The sequence below is a fragment of the Aquila chrysaetos genome, chromosome 1 (genome assembly GCF_900496995.4).
Source record: "Aquila chrysaetos chrysaetos chromosome 1, bAquChr1.4, whole genome shotgun sequence".
In the NCBI taxonomy this organism is placed as follows: Eukaryota; Metazoa; Chordata; class Aves; order Accipitriformes; family Accipitridae; genus Aquila; species Aquila chrysaetos.
Window position 1 is genome coordinate 27,227,920 of NC_044004.1, and position 18,303 is coordinate 27,246,222.

Genomic DNA, 18,303 nt, shown 5'->3' on the forward strand with positions numbered 1-18,303 from the left:
TGCTTCCTCTAACTTAAATACAATTTCTTGGCATGTGGTTGTTCAAAAATGCAACTACAAGATGTTAATAATTACTTATAACACTTAATTTCATTTTAATACTTTTAAAAATTGCCAATAAGCTAAACTCAAATATATTAAAAAAGGTAGAGGAGAATGTTATAATCCTCTAGTCTGATTTTCTTTGCAATATGATTGTAACAATTAACCTACTGATTCTGATAATGAATGTTTGAAGTGAGAATGTAGACTTCGATTTTAGTGCTGGTAGTTACCTTTCTGTGTACAACATAACACAATGTTTACTCCAGTGAGCTTGTAACCTAAAAAAGACTTGATAAGTCACACTGGACATCTTAATAGAAAAGTTCCATAGATTATTTTACAGCGTAATCTAATGATAGCCTTGTCTTCCTGTCTGTTGTCTTATGTTCATATCCTACTGGGAATTGTGCAAGCTGAGATTGAAGTGGGGACCCTTGCACTCCAGTATTAGGAGGGGATTTATAGGAGGCAAAGGATTGAAGAAAGAGAGAAGGAAATCGTTAAGGCTTGTATTCTCCCACTGGTAGGCAATTAGTAGTGAATGTGATGGAAGTTTTCAGGAAGTGCAGCTTATTCAGGACTGCTTAGAAGTTAACAATTTTTGAAAAATAAATAGTATATCTACATATCAAGGTTAGCTGAAAGGGCTTTTTAACAGTAACCATGCAGAAAATCTGTATGCCTTATCTGCCTGTACAGGTCTCTAATGATTAAACTGATACTTAGTTTCACCACTTACTGGCAGGTAATGCATGATTACACAGCACTTGTGGTTTTGCTGAAAATATTAGAGGAAATATTCTGTTGTTCTTTAGCTTATTTCTTGTCTTTGTTTTCAGAAATGGGTTGAATTTTTTCTTTAAGCTACTTGCTTGGGTTTACACGGGTTCTGCAAGTATGTTTTCAGAAGCCATACATTCTTTAGCAGACACATGTAACCAGGTGAGTGTTTTTTCCATTCTGCTTAAGCTAGCACTTGTAATAATTTTTCAGGAATAAAGACATACTTATAGTAAGTAGTTGTATTACACTTGAAAGCAATAATTCAATCTACTAGTATTCCGTAGTTTGCCTATAGTGTCTAAATAGTAAACACAGAGAAATGAAAGCAGTATTTTATTTAGGAGGACTACAGCGCATGGCAAAATACTTTGTTTTTCTCTACAAACTTTGCTCATAGATAATATTGGCATTGTAGAGAGACCTAGAAGTTCCAAGTTTATTAGCCACAACTCTTATTAAAAATTACTCTCAGATTCTGCTGTGGTGCGTATTTATAGTGCTTTTCCTGTTCAATACCTGTGATCATTTTTGTACTGTTTTGTATGGTTTACATGCTTCCTAGAATTAACAGTAATATATTCTAGTTGGAAAAGAGCTAGTACTTCATCTAATGACCATTTAAATAATTTTGAGGCAAAACAGTCTTAAAGGTGTTTTTTAAATAAACAGTTTGATCTGGGAGAGGGTGGATTTTGTTTCACTTTATTATTAAATAATTTCTGGTTTCAGTCATTCAGATTACAAAGCCTGCCCAGAGTGTGACAAGCTCTGTGTGCATGCAGTGGGAGGAAGATGTACTCTTTTCTGTGTGTTATGTAGTATACATGGGTATTTTTTAGCTTCCCAGAGACAAAAGCAAATCTCACTTACAAAGTAATGTTGTTATGAAGGCATATTTTGTCAGAAATTCACATTACTTTAGAAATACTGCTAAACCCAAAGTTGTTTCTGCTGTTCCCCAATCTGAGTGCAAAGCTGTTGTTGCTCTGTTGGAAATTTACGTGACAAAACTAGTGGTTTCAACTAGTGGTTTCTGCAGTTTTATCTAGCTGCTGTCTTATTTTTTTTTATATTGATGCCAGTAATTTGGTGGAGGGTTTATAAGCTAACAGTAAAATAACTGACTGAGTCTTGAAACCTTAAATGCAGAAGGAATCTAGAAAGGGTCACCTGTAATTATAAATAAAATCTGTTTGAATGGTGTTTGGACTAGTATTTCTGCTAATACACTATTATTTGTAGTACATCTACATTATTTCAAACTGCCTGCCCCAATTAGTTCTGTTCTTTTCTAAACTATTGTTTTTTCATATAATAGATTGTTCCATACTTTGGTTGCAATTTATTTTCCCTATAACTATCAAGATGGAAGCGCACCAAAAAAGGTTAAATGGGTTATAATATTAGTCAAATATACAAACATTAGGAAATAAGTCCCAGGACAGGCTTAATTTTGTTTCTCGCAATGCGTATGCGTAATGTGACCAGCCTTATCTTTAGGAAGTGGTGTCAGAACAAAATCTCAGTAATTTGGGTTACATGGTTCTTCCTCTCTGTCCTGCTCCCTGCCCTTCCTGGACAAGAATGATGTGTCGGTCATCTTAAAGGATTATTGAGTGCCTGTCCAGATAATAAAAAAATTAAAATTAGGCATTTTTAAATTTTGTATTAATGAAAGAATGCAACAAGTCAGAATGTAGATTCTGAAGTGTTTTTTAGAAATGAGTTGGAAGAGAGGAGTTCTGGTAAGCAGAACTGTGCTCAGCTACTTCATGGATCATAAATGGGACTGGAAACTCAGATGATGTACAAAGTATACCTCTCTCTTATTTTGGTTAAATGTTAACTTGAAATACTTTTCCTGTCAGTTATTGTAATAGAATGACAGACTTTGTTGCTTTGTCATCTCTCGGTAGAATAATGATAAGAATTTGAGCATCTCTGTTTCTTTTTCTATTCCTAGACATTTAATTTGATAGGTGGTGTGGCAGACTCAGAGCTGGGCATGTAATATTAGTGTGCAGGGACAAAATTAATGTTTTTTCCACTATTTTCTTTAGTGTGCTTGAGGCATACATTACGAGACCTTGTAATTTCCCCTTCTCCCAGTGTAGAAAGAATTTTTCACGTTGCAGTTTTTGATATAGCAAGGCTTTGTAAACAAAAAAAGTACTTAAAGATGAGTGGCTGAAACCCTCCTGCAGCACTCCTTGGATAGCTTCTGATTTATACAAAAATGCAAGTCTTGTGCTTCTCCAAATTTGAGGAATGTATGGAACCTTAGAGCAGACTTAATATCTTAAAAAGCATTTTAACGTAATTTTAGCTACCTTTTTGCTTCAGTTGTATCTAGTATGTTTCTCTGTCCAGAAAGACTGAGTTGAGGATTCACATTTTGTTTGCTATTTTTCTGTAAATGGTTTTACACAACCTTTCAGCCGTTCCAGCTGTAAAGTGAAGGCAGGAGCACTACTAACTCAACTGATAATACTTAAAGAAATTTATGGGCAGGCAGCCTTAAAATGTGTGATTTTCACTTGGTCAAGCATGTCAATTTATAGGTGAACCAAGTTTGATAGTGGTATTATCTACCACTTATATGTGGAAGAGCTATTCTGGTTTTTAAATGTGAAAGTTAAATGTTCCACTGGAAATGCAGGGGGGTTTTGCTCAAATATTCGAGTATGTGGTTTTGGGAAAAACGCAGGAGAAACCTTGCTGCCTCAAAGCAGCTTGCTGCTGTGAAGACTAGTGTGTCTAAATTTTAATACTCGTTATTATGTTTCAATAATTCATAGTCCTAAACCAAAGCATGTGCTTTGCAAAATTGAGGTCTAGATTTATAACTTACTGCATCAATAGTTTAATACATGCCTAATTAAATATATCCCAAATAGGCCATTTAGATAGCAAGAGGTTTTTCTTTCTTTCTTCAAAATAATTTTTTTCTTTAGTTTGGAGAATACGAAGTTCACTACTGAAAGAAGCTGCAGTGTAAAATTATTGCTTTAAATGTAGTATCCTATCACCATAGTCTCTCTGTAATTTCTCTTCAAGAGGGATTTATTTAAATAGCTTTGTTTCCTGAACAACTTCATTCCTTCACATTGAAGCAGAGCAACAGCTCTTGTGATTGCATGTAATGTTCGGTTTTGGTTGAAATTCTAAAATTCTAATTAACAGTAATTATATATATACACACACTATATAATTGCCCATATATTATATACATATAGGTATAATTAACAATTTTTGGGGGGCAGTAGATTTAGGCGACAGATTTTGAGGTTTATATTCCAACTCTAATAAAATATCAGTAACAAAGCATATGTGCAGATCAGCGAATTGCATGTGCCTTTATCTTTCAAGTTCAGTTGATATAGAATGTTTCAAAATTTTTTTTTTTTTTTTTTTAACAAGGGTTTTTTCCTTTTATCCTAAATAGGCATTGCTAGCTTTGGGCATCAGTCAGTCTGCAAGGACGCCTGACCCTAGTCATCCGTAAGCTTTTTGAGTAAATAATGATTTTGGTAATTATATATAGGAGTAAGTTCAGTTCTTGTTTGTATGTCACCTTGTTCTTTTTAATCTTCTGTTTCATATAGTTTCTGAAATGCATTGTTTCTGATTTTACAATAGATAAAATAAAAGGGTTTTCTTCCAAACTGCAGGAGCTGTAGCTTCAGTGGCTTGATGAATGCTGTATTTCATGGGGTTTTTTTGTGGTCTGCAGGGTTGTTTCTCTTACATGTTGCCACGCCTCTCTCCGGCTGCTGTTTCTGTACCCCCTGCAACTTTTTTTCCTTCTTAAATATGTTATCACAGAGGTGCTACCACTATTGCTGATTGGCTCGGCCTTGGCTGGCGGCAAGGTCTGTCTTGGAGCCGACTGGTATTGGCTCTGTTGGACACAGGGGAAGCTTCCAGCAGCTTCTCACAGAAGCCACCCCTGTAACCCCCCTGCTACCAAAACCTTGCCATGCAAACCCAATACAAAGTTATTCTAGGCTCTTCTACCTCTTCCGATGGATAGATTTACTTTGTTTTTAAACACTGTTCATGTGAATGGCAAGATTTTTTAAAAAATAAAAAATACTGTCCTCTTCCTGTTTTCAACAAAGTGCTTTTCTGCAAGGCAGCTACTTGTCTCGTAAGGAGATGTGTTTGACTTAAACTACTCTGTTTTTATCTGAGTAATAGGGGTATTATTGATAAGTTCTTACAACTTCATGAAAGTTAGAAGCTAATCTCTCCATGATGTTTTCTTGGTGTTGACCTGCTTTACAATTCACACATTTGGGCAAGTCATTCATGCTGTAAGCACTAGTTCAAAATATGTCTAATTTACAAAATTAGTTAAGATTTTCTTCATTAAGAGCATCAGGTAATTTGAAAAATATTTTAATCTTAAATTTGTCTAAATATTCATTGTCTCCTTCCCCTTTCCCACTTTTTTCCTTTCTTCTTCAATATAGTCTTTTGTACTATTGTTTTTTAAATGTTGCTAAGGAAATATACTGTTTGTAGTAGCAGTTAGTACAAAAAAAAAAAAGGGGAATAAATGTACTCTTTTAATATTGCTTTAGCTCTTCCCACTACTCTTTAAGAACTGCAAGTGTTGAATGTCTGCAGTTAGCTGAACTACTTAAAGATGTCACAAATTTTAATCCCTTCAAATTAGCATTATAAAATACGTAGGCTGGCTGCCTATAAGGTTAGGGTTTTCATTTAGAAGTAGCATTTCAAGGAAATGTAAAAGTGACATGAATGTTGGGGGGGGTTGTTTGTTTTGTTTTTGGTTTTTTTACAGTAGTAAAATCCTCAGTCTGTGCACAGGAGCTGATACAGCTGTGTAAATAGCTTGTTTAAAAATGAATTAGAAAAAGATCTATGCTTGATATCCTTGGCGTGTACTAGATACCCTTTTCCAGGTGGCTTTTTTTTCCTTGGGTTGGATTGGATTTGGCAGCTTTGTCTTAAATAGATGTCCAGTCATATGATGATAATTGAAGACATATAAAAATTAATGGAAAAAACTTGTAGATATGTTTGCAGAGATAAAGAATTTTATTTTCCTAAATCACTTCCTTTGTTTTCATCTAGGTATGGTTTCACAAACATGCGCTATATTGCCTCCCTTATTAGTGGGGTGGGCATTTTCATGATGGGTGCAGGACTTTCTTGGTATCATGGGATCATAGGTTTACTCCACCCTCATCCTATAGAATCTCTTCTCTGGGTAAGCTAATCTTGTCTGATATTGTATCTAATGCTGGTGACTTAATAGAAAGTAATGGCACGGTCTGAAATTCACTTTCTGAGTCAGTTTGAATCCCAACACAATTAACTCAAATGATCCTAAATGAGAATGTGTTTTAAGAAAAAAATCATGTTAAACTATAGCTGATCTTATAGCAAAATGAGCTGTTCTTTAAATGCTGCATCTTCCCTTCACACCTCCCAAGAGGTCTTCCTTTCCCATTTTGCAATATATTGCATAATTGAAATATTGTTGGTTGCCTTCTGTTTAAGGATGGCTACATGACACAGTGGGTAATGAGGTTCTGGAGTGCTGCGTTTGAATAGTCTATGGTGAAGAGATCTGTACAAATATGCATATAACGTAATAATTGAGACTTTTCTTTTATACAGGCATACTGCATTTTAGCAGGGTCATTGGTATCAGAAGGAGGTACGCAGTTTCAAGAAATATTTCTATTTAAGTATTCATAATCTCGAAGAGTACAGTGTGAGTAATTAGAGTAATAATTGGCACTTGCTTACACAGTGAAGTTTTGAGCTCTGTTGCAAATACTTGTGTTGTAAACAAACAAAAAAAAAAAGTTGGGAAAACTTTTTTTCTTACCTGTCTATATAATAAGAAGTTGAAGAACACATTATTTGGGAAGTATATGTAGAACACCTTTTTGGTATTCAACTATCAGCGGATATAACTGTTCTGATTTGTATGGGAGATGCATGTAGAAAAGAAGATAACTTTATGCTTTGTCATTACTCAAATTATCAATAATCAGAGCTTTCTTGATGTTGCTATGATATGAAGTTCAGTCTTTTCAAAATGGAAACAAGTCTTTTTGCCTCTAAACGTTTTTCAGCAACTACTCTGGTGTTGTTTCAGCTACCCTTCTTGTTGCTATAAATGAAATTCGCAGAAGTGCTCGAGCCAAGGGTCTGTCATTTTATCAATATGGTATGTGTCGTTACAGCAATAAGGTATGTGGTTATTTAAAACAGAATCTATTTACCAGTGTTTGCATAACAATAGAAACAATTTTGTCTGTTTTCCCTTTCCCCTTGCTATATTGATCTGTTTTCTGTTCTAGTAACAAATACATTCTACAAATTAGATGAAAACCTGTTAAGAAACAATACTTTGATACTTTTACTAAACTACTTGCATTTTTCATGTTAAATGCCCCTTAAAATTTTTCAAACATTTTGGAGAAGCTTCCATAATTGGCACAGGGCTTGTTCTGTGTATTTATGAATGCTTCCAGAAGCGTGCATATGCAAAAATTTGGTTTACGCTTATATACTTACGGAAATTTTTCTTTTAAGTTGCTGGTGTTAATATAGTTTAAGTACTGTGCATAATGTAGTAAAGCTAGCTTTCCAAAGCAATGTTATTTTTTTGTTGCTGTATATGCAGTTGTGCAGAGTCGTGATCCTAGTACAAACGTGGTGTTACTGGAGGATGCTGCAGCAGTTCTGAGTGTGGCTGTAGCTGCTACCTGTATGGGTCTGACTTCTTTAACAGGTAAAATTCTGCCTCAAACTGAGGCAATCAGGATGTGAATTTCCTCCTGTGCGTGATATGAACACAGAGCACTTAGTTTATATTGGTTGAGTAAAATACATCTCTAATCTTTTTCTGATGCTTGTACTGTGTAAGGTTCTGGAGGTTTATACTGTTCTCTGATCTGATTTCTAGTAGTTTGAGTTGAAAATATGTAAAATATGAAAAAAACCGTACTTTTTTTAATGTCTTATTATTGGTGGGGTTAAGCTTGAAAGAGTACTCACAGATGGGTCTAACTTCCTTTTGAGCTATTTTGTAATACAAACTAAGGGTTTTTTAACTGAAAGTGTATTTATTGTAGTCAGTTATGTAAACCACTTTGTGCCATGGTGGGATTACATAATTTGAGCTTCCTTATTCAGTGGTGTGCAGCTCCATGTGCATGTGGGGAGGATTTAAGGAAGCAGTTCTTTCCTTCCTTTTGATATGTAGTGGTATTAGTGTTATCTTCAGATTACCACAGCTGCTCCTGAACGGTGTGGCAAACCTAACTCACGCAGGTAGGATGATCTATATGGCAACTGATTCAAAGTCTGTCTTTGCTGCACAGTTAAGTTTTCTAAAGAGGAAAGATTATTTATTTGTCCCTTTTAAAGTATTGGCTTTGGCTTTTCAATTGTTTTAAAAAAAAAAGTGGTAATTTTGTTTCTTTGTGGCTTCTGATGAGTTAGTTGCAAGTTTCAGTTTTATATAAAAGGCAGTTTTTTATTCCATCTCTAGTTTTTTTCATAAACTTAAAAATACCTTACTGTTTCTACAAATCTGAATATGAATGAATACGTGTTTAAAACTTCTAAGTACTGTATTCCAGAAATGGTTAATACTTGCAAGTTTCCAAGTTACTGATAAAAGAACACAGACTTTTGTGCTACTACCTGTGTTTAGGTATATATAATTTTGTATTAATAAAGGTAAATCTGTACACAGAAACCTAAATAGCTGATGAGTTTACTCATTTATTAGTCCTGCAGGAGACAGGAGTGGCTGAAGGACAGGAGGGACTTGAAACTTTATCTTAAGATAATTTGTTTTCTTCCAGTTTCATCTTGTTCCTCAGTAGGAAAAAATTGCCAGTGCGTTAAAAGAACCAAACCACCCCAAAACCAAAACAAAGCCCACCAAAAACCAACACCCCTCCTCCTCCAAAGCCCCCAAAACTATGTACTCTTTACAGTGTGAAATCTGAATTATCTGCTATGTTTTATAAATGCTCTGTGAAACTAATTTGACATGTCTTGTTTAGGAAACCCTTATTATGACAGTGTGGGGTCTCTAGGTGTTGGAACTTTATTAGGAACTGTGTCAGCATTTCTAATCTACACTAACACTGAAGCCCTTCTGGGACGATCCATTCAGCCTGAACAACTGCAGCGACTTACCGAGTTACTGGAAAGTGATCCTGTAGTAAGGTAAGAATCTTTACAGCTCAATCTCTACTACGAACAACAAAAAGCAAAAAAATAACATTTGGAAAAAATAGTTCAAGGACTTTAAATGAGAGAAATCTGATGAAATTGATTATTTTTAGGGTGGATTCTTCTGTATTGAGATTTTTAGAATCTTAATTATTACTAACTTCTATTTCTGCGATAAAAATTTCAATAAGTGAATACTCGTACCTATCATGTTCCACAGCTGAAATAAAATTGCAAATATGTTCCAACAGTTACACTAATTACAGGAGTTGACAATGACTTAATGAGAAAGCCATCACAAAACTATTTTCAAATGCATGAAGTGCAAGTGCTTACATGATACTGTAATGTTGCTTTTATAGCTTATTAGCACTTTAAATATTTAATTCTGTTACTGTTAATATCCAGTGTCTGGAATTCTGTAGCTGTTGGCAGTGAAGTGCTGCAGTATGATGATGTAATAGATTCTGCATGGTAGATGCTTACAAAATTAACTTAATGCTAATTTCTCTTCAGAAATCTGCAATTTGTAGTGAAATAAACTTATAACTCATTGTAATTATGAAATATTGTTTAAATGTTTTTTTAAGGAGCTATTTTAGCTTTAACCCTATTAACCTTCATTTAAAAGCAAACCCCTTTTTGTTTTCTTCTTATTCTATCTTCAGGAATATATTTCTGTGTAAATCAGCTGGAATATTTTAGTGCTTTTTTTTTTATTTGTAGTCATTACTGAGCTCTGGAAAAAAAAAACCCCAAGCCCATTAGTTAACACCAGAATACTTGAAAGAAACAAAGTGCTGCATCATCTCAGTTGCAAGCAACAGGTCTGAACAACATGCCCTTCATTCCAGACGCTAAACAAGATTCCTTTCTTATTTTGGAACAGAATTGTGTTAGAATTTTCATGTGTCAGTAACTAAACTCTGTTAAAGTATTTGTGGTGGCCCTGGATTAGTCTAAATGGTGGAGCATGTGTCAACAGTGCTGTCTTAGACTAGGTGAGCTCACATGGTTATTTGTACATTACTTCTGCAGTTCTTTTTTCCAAAGTGCACAGTTGGCTTTTGCTTGTCTCCCACTGGAATCATAAAATTTCTCCTATTCCAAGCACCCTTTTATATTATATTCCATTTTGTAGATGTCTATAACCTCTCAACAGAGCAAACTTACTTCATCTCATTCTTGCTGTAGACATTTTTTAAAAACAAGAAGTAACTTTATTCTTCCTGCTTTTTTTAAAATTAAAAAACTGAAGACTTGGTAAAAAAACTGCGTGTTTCTCTTAAGGTTAGAAGCTGAAACTCATTTAGGTACTTCTCATAACACTGTTTGCAGGACCTTCTGTATGCACTTTTGTCTTGAGTGATCTCTCTCTTAGATCCATTACATTATCCACTTTGATTTCTTTTAGCATACACTTCATCTTTGACCAAGTTCTTGTTGTAACAAGCCTAATATCTTGAGCTTGGTTAACTTACATCTTCTAATAAGGCATTGGGTCTTGATCTCAGAATTCTCTGAGGTGCAAATGTATATTACCGTTGCTTGTAACTAGGCAAAATTTTGGGAAAAAGCTACTCTAAATTTTTTTTTTCTTATTCCAACCTTTGGTTAGTTATGTTTTTTGGTTTGTTTGTTTTCAGCTTTTCCTGTGAAATGAGGAAGTCTTTTAGCTTCAAATATTTCTTCAAAAGGCTACTTGTACATTTTCATCACATAGCTTTGTGCTTGTAAGAGTTCCAGCATTTTCTTGTACATTCAAAATCCCATTTTCTTAAATGGAGTTGTGTAGTAGTATGTCCTACTCTTACATTTTTTTCTAGTGACACAAAATGTAAAAGAAAAAGCTCCTGAGTACTGGTCTGCTTCTGAAGCTGTGACTCATATTTGCTCTTTTTATTTCAACCTTTCAGGGTTTTAAGCTATCAAACTGTATCTGAGTTCTCAATGCGATCCTTTTTGCAGTTGCTGCTTCCCAGAACAGTCCTCCCTTGCTCTTTCAGGGAGGGTTTGCAATCTTTATTTTCAGATGTGTTCTGCCAAATATGAAGGGGATATATTAGGGAATCATTTAGTATTCACCAGAAGGTATTTTAGATCCAAATTGACCAAAGGATCCAGAAGGTCTGATTTCTACTCTCCCCTGCCCCTGTCAGCACCACCACCACTTAGCTTACTATTCTAGCAGTAGGTTGCCTGAACATCGTGTTCTGCTGCTAATTATGAAGTGTTTAATTTATCAGACAATAGTAACTGCTGTGCTACTAAAATAAACCTCTGTTGTTGATTTTTTTTTTTTTCCCCAGCTAAATCTTGATTTATTTATTTATATTTTTTTTCCACAGAGGACAGTTTGACAAGACCTACATTCCCTAAAACCTTAATGACTGGAATTAATGCTCTTAATATATAAATTTTTTCCCCACCTTTTTCACTGTTTTTCCTTGGGTTGTCAGGTGAAGCTGTCTTTAGTTAAATGGATTGCCTTATTTGCTCTTCTTAAATTTTGGCACAGTGTTGTTAATCTACTCTTTTTTGAATTCTCATCAGTATTGCAGGATGAAAAATTAATTGGCCTTCACAGTTGTTCTTTTTACTCTTGAATGCAACTTATGGAGCCTGCTGAATTAGAAGCATTTTCTTCCTTTTAAGTATCTGATATGCTTCTCTGCTACTAATAGGGAAATGTTTTGTTTTACTAATACAGTTTTGCTTTTTTAGATCAAGATGACAATGATTATTGCATGTTTCTGCCTAATCTGTATCATCAGTAACAATTTTACCATTTCCATCTAGTAGCAGGCTTGTTTCCAGGTTATCCTTTGGTGTTGCTATACTTAAAAAATGTTGGTTTGTATCACATACAGTGCCTTTTTTTATGCTTCTCCTATCAGTTTGCTGGACATCATAATTTCTTTCTTAGGCTCATGGCTATTTATTTCCCCTTTCTTTTCATTTTGCTTGGTAACTTCTAGTTGTAGCCCTTATTTCATTTGTGATCCAGAATGGGCTTTCAGTCAGAGTTGTTCTCAGCTGGAAAATTATTTGATTTTGTTTTTTGCTATACAAACATTCCATTCTTAACTCTCATTCACACCTTTGGTGTCTCTTTCTTGTGTTCAGCTTAACTGAAGTGTAGGAGATTAGGCTTTCAGAGCTGTGAAATAAAATATATGATGTGGTAGAGACTGTCCTGATTGCGTTCTTATGGAATGTAATCGTGGATCCCTAGGCATAAACTATTCTTAGTGACAGTTCCGTCTTTAATTTTTACTTCATTGTAACAGCTATTGGGTAATGGTGCTACTGTTGTGCTGGAAAATCTGTTATTCTGGTTGGAGGAAAAAAAAAAAGTATTACAACTGATGGCTCAAAACCAGTAACTTGATATCCTCTGACAATTTTTTCTTTAATGTGAAAGTTGCTCTTTTCCCTAGTTTGAATTGCCTACTAGCCATCCAGAAGCTTCCATAAGAAAGCTTTGTAGCTTAAGTTTTAGCCTACACATTTGTATTTTTGAGTTATTAGTGATTTTTCTCCTCCTGACTCACTGTCTTATCTTTCTTGGACAGATTATAAGCAGTAAGGCAGACATTTTTTCTTCACATTTACAGAATATGCATCATTCAACTGAATTCTATCAGGTTACTGCTTAATGAGAATCTCAAATATCTCTTGTTATCTTATTGCTTAGCTCTGATAGGCACTTGATACTTCTTCAACATTTTTGAATCATATGGATTCAAATTCTCTTCAGTAACCCTCGTTGTACCACATCCGTTATCCTAAATACCCTTTGTGTGAGGAGGTAGTTTGATGCCAGTTAGGTTACTCCAGTTAATACTGTTACGATTTGGTAGCTTCCCACAGAATAGCTGTGTAAATTTAATTGGAGCTGGAAATTCTGTATTGCTACCAGTAAGCTGATAGTTCTTTTAATTTGCTTAAATGTTTACTGAGATGTATTTTTTGGTGTTTCTATATTTAGTGCATGTTCTATTTCTTTTTTAATGTGCTTACCTCTCCTTCACCCTGAGTATTACAAGAAATATTCCATAAAGATTTCCTGTGACTGTTTATCTTAAATTTCGGCCTCCTGTTCTTGGTCAGCTGTTCACTCTAGCAGGCTACTTCTGAAATATATGCCTTCTGCTTTCTTCCTGCACTGCCTGTGAAGTTAGTTCAGATTTATAAACATTCAGATGAGAAGAAACATTTCTAGTTGGGAAGAGTAAATTTGCTTAAGACGAAGGGCGTGCTAAATTTAAAGATGCTGTGAAAATGCACAACTTAGTAAAATGAATGGGGGAAAAAAAGCTTAGTAACTTTCCATCAAGTGAGCTTTATTGCTGAATCTAAATTTTGTGTTAGAATTTAAAAAATTATGAAGACTGCATTTTTCTGTTAATAAAACTGAAGTCTTTGGAATATTTTATAGTTGACCTCAGATACTTGTTTTGCTTTGGAAATGTCAGAAGAAATAGTTTCAAAAATTTGAAACTTCTCTGTGATTCATGTCCCCTATTTTAGTATCAACTTTTTTTTTTCCCTGGCCTTGATGGAAAAATGTGGAAACTTAACTCTGCAGAGACTACTTTAAATTCTACTTAGCCTTAAAGATAAACTAAGTTTCTGTTAATCTAATCGGGAAAAAAACCTAGAGTATTTTATTTTGTTATTTTATTTTATATTCATTCTACTGTTGAAATGCACCACAATATGTCTGGGTCCTGAGTTTGCTTCATATCTTATTATCCCTGAAAAATAGAGGGCTTTTTGGTTATTACTTATATTCACACATCACGGAGTTTATCTAACAAACTGGAACAAAACTATGCTATGGAAAAACAGAAGTTTTCAAAGGACCAAAAGATAAACATATTGCAACATTCATTTTCTACTATTTATTAGGAACCTTTAAATAAATATGTATGTTCAGCATTTGCAAACAGCTGTATTGTGACTAGTTGTGATCAATAATTCAATACAATCAAAAATGAGTTCCAAACACAGTATCTGTAACTTTCTTATATCAAATATAACTTTGATAGAAAATTCTCCAAAAGGCCATGCCTTTACAAATTGTAGTTATCTAGGAAAGGACACTTATAATTGCAATGTGTGCTTTCAGTAATTGACAATAGATTATTGTTCCTTACCTCAGAACTGAAGGTACTTAAAGATTGTTATCGTGTCATGTATATGTACATGCACAAAAACTTTTGTGTAGTAGCAAGTAAGTTGAACTTAAAAGTTTAACTCTGAATAGGGAAGTTCTCACATTCTATTGTGGGATGGGTTTTTTTTTTTTTAATACTATTGGTCTAGTTCTAAATCTGCAATGCTTCTTGTAGTCTGTCTTTTATTACAGCGAGCCATTTATAGATGTTTTGGTGTAGCGGATACCTGTAGAAGTGGTATAACCAGTTAAATATAAATCAGTATTTAATGGAAGTGTGTGGTGGCAAAATGAGGATATGTTAGTCAAAGGCAGTGGCCTTTTAAAATTACAGGATCATTTTACTGTGACGATATTGTTAATATCGGAAGTTGAACTAGCTAGTTGTTTGTTTTATGTTGTTCTACATTTTTTTTAAAAATTATGTGTTTCAGAGCAATTCATGATGTTAAAGCCACAGACATGGGAATGAGCAAAGTGAGATTCAAGGCAGAAGTAGACTTTGATGGACGGGTTGTTACTCGTTCTTACCTGGAAAAACAAGACATTGAACAGCTGCTACAAGTATGTTTAAAAAAAAATTATTTTGTAACTTCAGTATTTGCTATTTACTTTCCAATTTCAAGTATGTCTAAACCCAAGATTTTCAAGTAGGTGACATATATTCCACTTCTTAATTTTCAAGGATTGCAGATGTTTCTACTTTGTGTTAGTGTGTTAGATATCTGTACATGGAATCGTATTATGTGCTGCTGAAATGGAGCCACTTCTGGGCTGAGTAGGGCCTGGGTAGGAGGAGGACTGGTTTTTTAAATTTTTTTTTTTTAATTCAATTTTTTGTTAGAAAATGCAGATTTGTCCAAAATAATTTTGATGAGAACATAGTTATTCCAGTAAATTTTTACTGAATTACAAGATCCCTAGTTAAAACTGGAAGCCTGTCACCTGAGAATAAGCATCTGTTTTGGCAGAGCCGTTTGCCTTGGGTGCTGGAGATGCAGTGTTACAGTTTACAGATTCTGCTATTCAGACTAGGCTTGAATATGGATTGCTTGCATCACATGACTTAGCATTTTGGCAGCGTTTAACAATTAACCATCCTTAAGTAAGTGTCTGTCTCTGATTTTAGTGTCGTTCAGAGTAGCTTTTCTTAATCCCTCTCTTCAATACACAAATGTAAAACTGCTTTCAGCTGGATTCTACATGGCAAAGCTATGAAGTAAAGACTAAATTATCTAAATTACAAGGAGAGTTTTAAGTGGGCAAAATGTTTTGCTTGCTTACCTGCTTTCATCAGTAACTTGCCTATATACATTTGCTTGTGTACCTGCAAGATTTCTTTCTCTGCTGCGCTTTCAAAATGAAAAGTAGATGTCAGATGTCTGCATTTTATGTCTGTCTGTTAAACACTACTTAGAAGTTATCTGAGTTTACATTTAAATTACTGCAATTTTTTAAACCATTAGTCAGTGTCCCAGTTTTTTAAAAGTACCGCCCTTTAACGTCAAAATAAGAATGTATGTATATTATATATGTAGTGCAGTAAGTGATCTGTTCATGTGTCGGATTTCAATTGAATACATTTTTGAGACGAAGAGTGCCATCAGCTTTGTACAACTGAGGCACTACAGGTTTGCTTGGTTTTATATTGCCAAGTCTCAGTTGCTTTGCTATTGCAGCTGTTTAATATGCTACTTTTCTTTTCAAAGGTTTTGTTAGCTTTTGTTCTTTACCCACTATTCCCTTTGGCGACTGCATACAGCCTTCCCTGGTTCTTCCAACTAGTATTGTTGGGAAAGTTCTTCCTGATTGTTTCTGGGTTGGCAACTGTTTTCTTACACAGGTCATTGTAGTTTCATGTAGTAACCTCGTGTCAGCTATAAAACCATGGTTGAAAGATAGCCGCTTTTAGCAGGACTCAGCCACACGAAGTCAAGGGCAGACATAGTGCTTGCCTTTTGATCTATAGTTTTTCAAATAACTAGCTCATTCAGCTGGCACTGCTATCACCATTACTCTTTCTAAAGTTGTGAAATATTTGTTGAAATTCTGTCATTCAGATTAATCTCATTTCTTTTTCTTGTTTGACTTGCTGTGATCATAGTCATGGATTATTGTGGTTGGAATATCTTTTAAGGGCTCTCAATTACGTTATTCCTCCTCAGTTTTAGAGTAATGGGGAGGGAGGGAAGAAATTGATCTTGTGTTGTAGTTATATACACAAGAAGAATTAGCTATTTAATAATTACTCTGTTAGCAGTAACCTATTTGTTCTAAACATACTGCAGCTGTATCGCCTAAATGATGGCTGAGATACTACAGGGCAAATGGCTTCTGGCCAACTTGGTGTGAGACCTCTAGGGAAAGCTCATGACAATGCTGTAATACCTGGTTTGGTGTTTCTGATGTCTGTGGTTTTTTTGGAGGGAGGAGCATAGTAGCATCTTGTCTTCCTTAACATCATTCCTTCAGTCTTGTATGCTGTGGGTCTCCTAGTCTGAGTTCCTAACAAGTATCTTGTGACTTTTGTGATATTATGGAGGAGCTGTACTTACAGCAGCATTTGTAGTAATCCTTGTGGATTTTCCGATGAGTTGATAATGTGATGCCCAGAGTAAGCAGTGTAATGGAATAGCAAGAATGTATGAAAATGAGGAAAGAATACACGGGGTATCCTGCTTTGCCTTGCTGTCAGCAAGGGATACCCCAGAAACTTCTAGAAGATGAATGAAATTCTCTAAACTTACTTGGAAAATAAAGCAGGAAATCCATTAAAGATAGAAGGTGATTTTATATCAAGTGCAGGAGGAAATCCATTAAAGAGAGAAGGTTTTATATCAAGTGCAGGTGTAATGGTAAGCCAGCTGTTTTCATTGAATAGATGCTACTCTTCTGTGTCTATGAGATATAAGAACAGATGACATTTTGAAAGGAAATGGCAAAAGCTGAAAAGTGTTTGGTGTTTGTTTTTTTGGGAGGGTTTTTTTTGTTTGTTTGGTTGGTTTTTTTCCCCACTTAAAATATGTCAGGACGCTCTGTAGTGTTATTAGTTTCTTTTCTTTCCCTCATCTCAGCCTCTTAAATTTGATTTCTTCCTAGGAAATTCAGCAAGTGAAAACTCTTGAAGAATTAGAAGCCTTCATGCTTAAGCATGGTGAGAATATCATTGACACACTGGGAGCTGAAGTAGACAGACTTGAGAAGGACCTAAAGGTAAAATTTGGCTGCTTATTAGGGAGTCCTTATTCGCTGATATACTTTAAACAATATGACTGCATCTACTTTTTGGGATTTTGTTTGTAAATATGGGAGAGGGGAAGAAGTCAATAATCCTAATGCAAATTTTCTTGCTATAGTATCATTAATTAAGTTCTGACTGGTAGCAAACCCTTACTTTGCCATTGATCTGTTTGTTATGTATTTTGTTCAATTTTATACCACTGTAGGACAATATTTTTGTGAAATGAGACCTGATCGTGTCTTTGTTACTGTATTCTCAGAATGTCAGGTTATTTACGGGCTGTTGAATTCTTTTTTGGTTGTAAAGAAGCAAATTTCAATTTTTTTTTTTTTTTTTTTTTTTTTTAATCTGGTACTTAGCATTGTATCAAATATATCAGTGTGTGATGAGGGCTTTATTCAACATTTTTTTGCTCTTTTTGAAGCAGTACAGTGTTTACTTATTTTTAAGCCCGTCATAACTTTCTTGTAATTACGTTTTTTTTCATTCTGTGATTTAAAGATCCTTTGGTTGATGCAACAAAGGATTGTTTCCACTTTTAATTTTACAATTATATTGTGGCTGTTAATCTTACCTTTTCTGGTATGAATACAGAACTATAAGTCCTGTCATGACTGCCTTTTCTGGTCATCAGGAGACAGTGCTCAAGAGCATGTCTGTCCTTGCTTATTATACTTGGTAAATATCCTAGTTTTAGTTTTTGTCCCTAGAGTGGTGCTGTTTAAAAATCAGAATATTATTTTTCAGTTTAATTGCACCAGCAGATCCAGTTCTTCATGGTTTTTGAGGAGTAGGATCATGACTAATTATTTTATAA

General features: G+C 34.7%; 1 protein-coding gene across 4 annotated transcripts in view; it reads left to right on the forward strand.

Moving 5' to 3' along the window:
* Positions 1 to 18,303, forward strand: part of SLC30A9 (solute carrier family 30 member 9) — a 43,221-nt gene that overhangs the window by 17,796 nt on the left and 7,122 nt on the right. The window contains exons 9-17 of one of the 4 annotated variants that reach the window (XR_005931128.1): positions 885 to 987; positions 4,274 to 4,329; positions 5,932 to 6,067; positions 6,481 to 6,520; positions 6,968 to 7,039; positions 7,499 to 7,606; positions 8,892 to 9,057; positions 9,790 to 9,890; positions 14,680 to 14,765. Coding sequence is in view for 1 of the 4 variants with exons in the window: in XM_030001932.2 (XP_029857792.1) it covers positions 885 to 987; positions 4,274 to 4,329; positions 5,932 to 6,067; positions 6,481 to 6,520; positions 6,968 to 7,039; positions 7,499 to 7,606; positions 8,892 to 9,057; positions 14,680 to 14,809; positions 17,345 to 17,458 (925 nt within the window). In the remaining 3 variants the exon portion in view is untranslated. Of the gene's footprint in view, positions 1 to 884; positions 988 to 4,273; positions 4,330 to 5,931; positions 6,068 to 6,480; positions 6,521 to 6,967; positions 7,040 to 7,498; positions 7,607 to 8,891; positions 9,058 to 9,789; positions 9,891 to 9,952; positions 10,065 to 14,679; positions 14,810 to 17,344; positions 17,459 to 18,303 lie in introns of those variants that run through there. The other 3 variants (XR_005931121.1, XM_030001932.2, XR_005931124.1) reach the window with 3 other exon arrangements.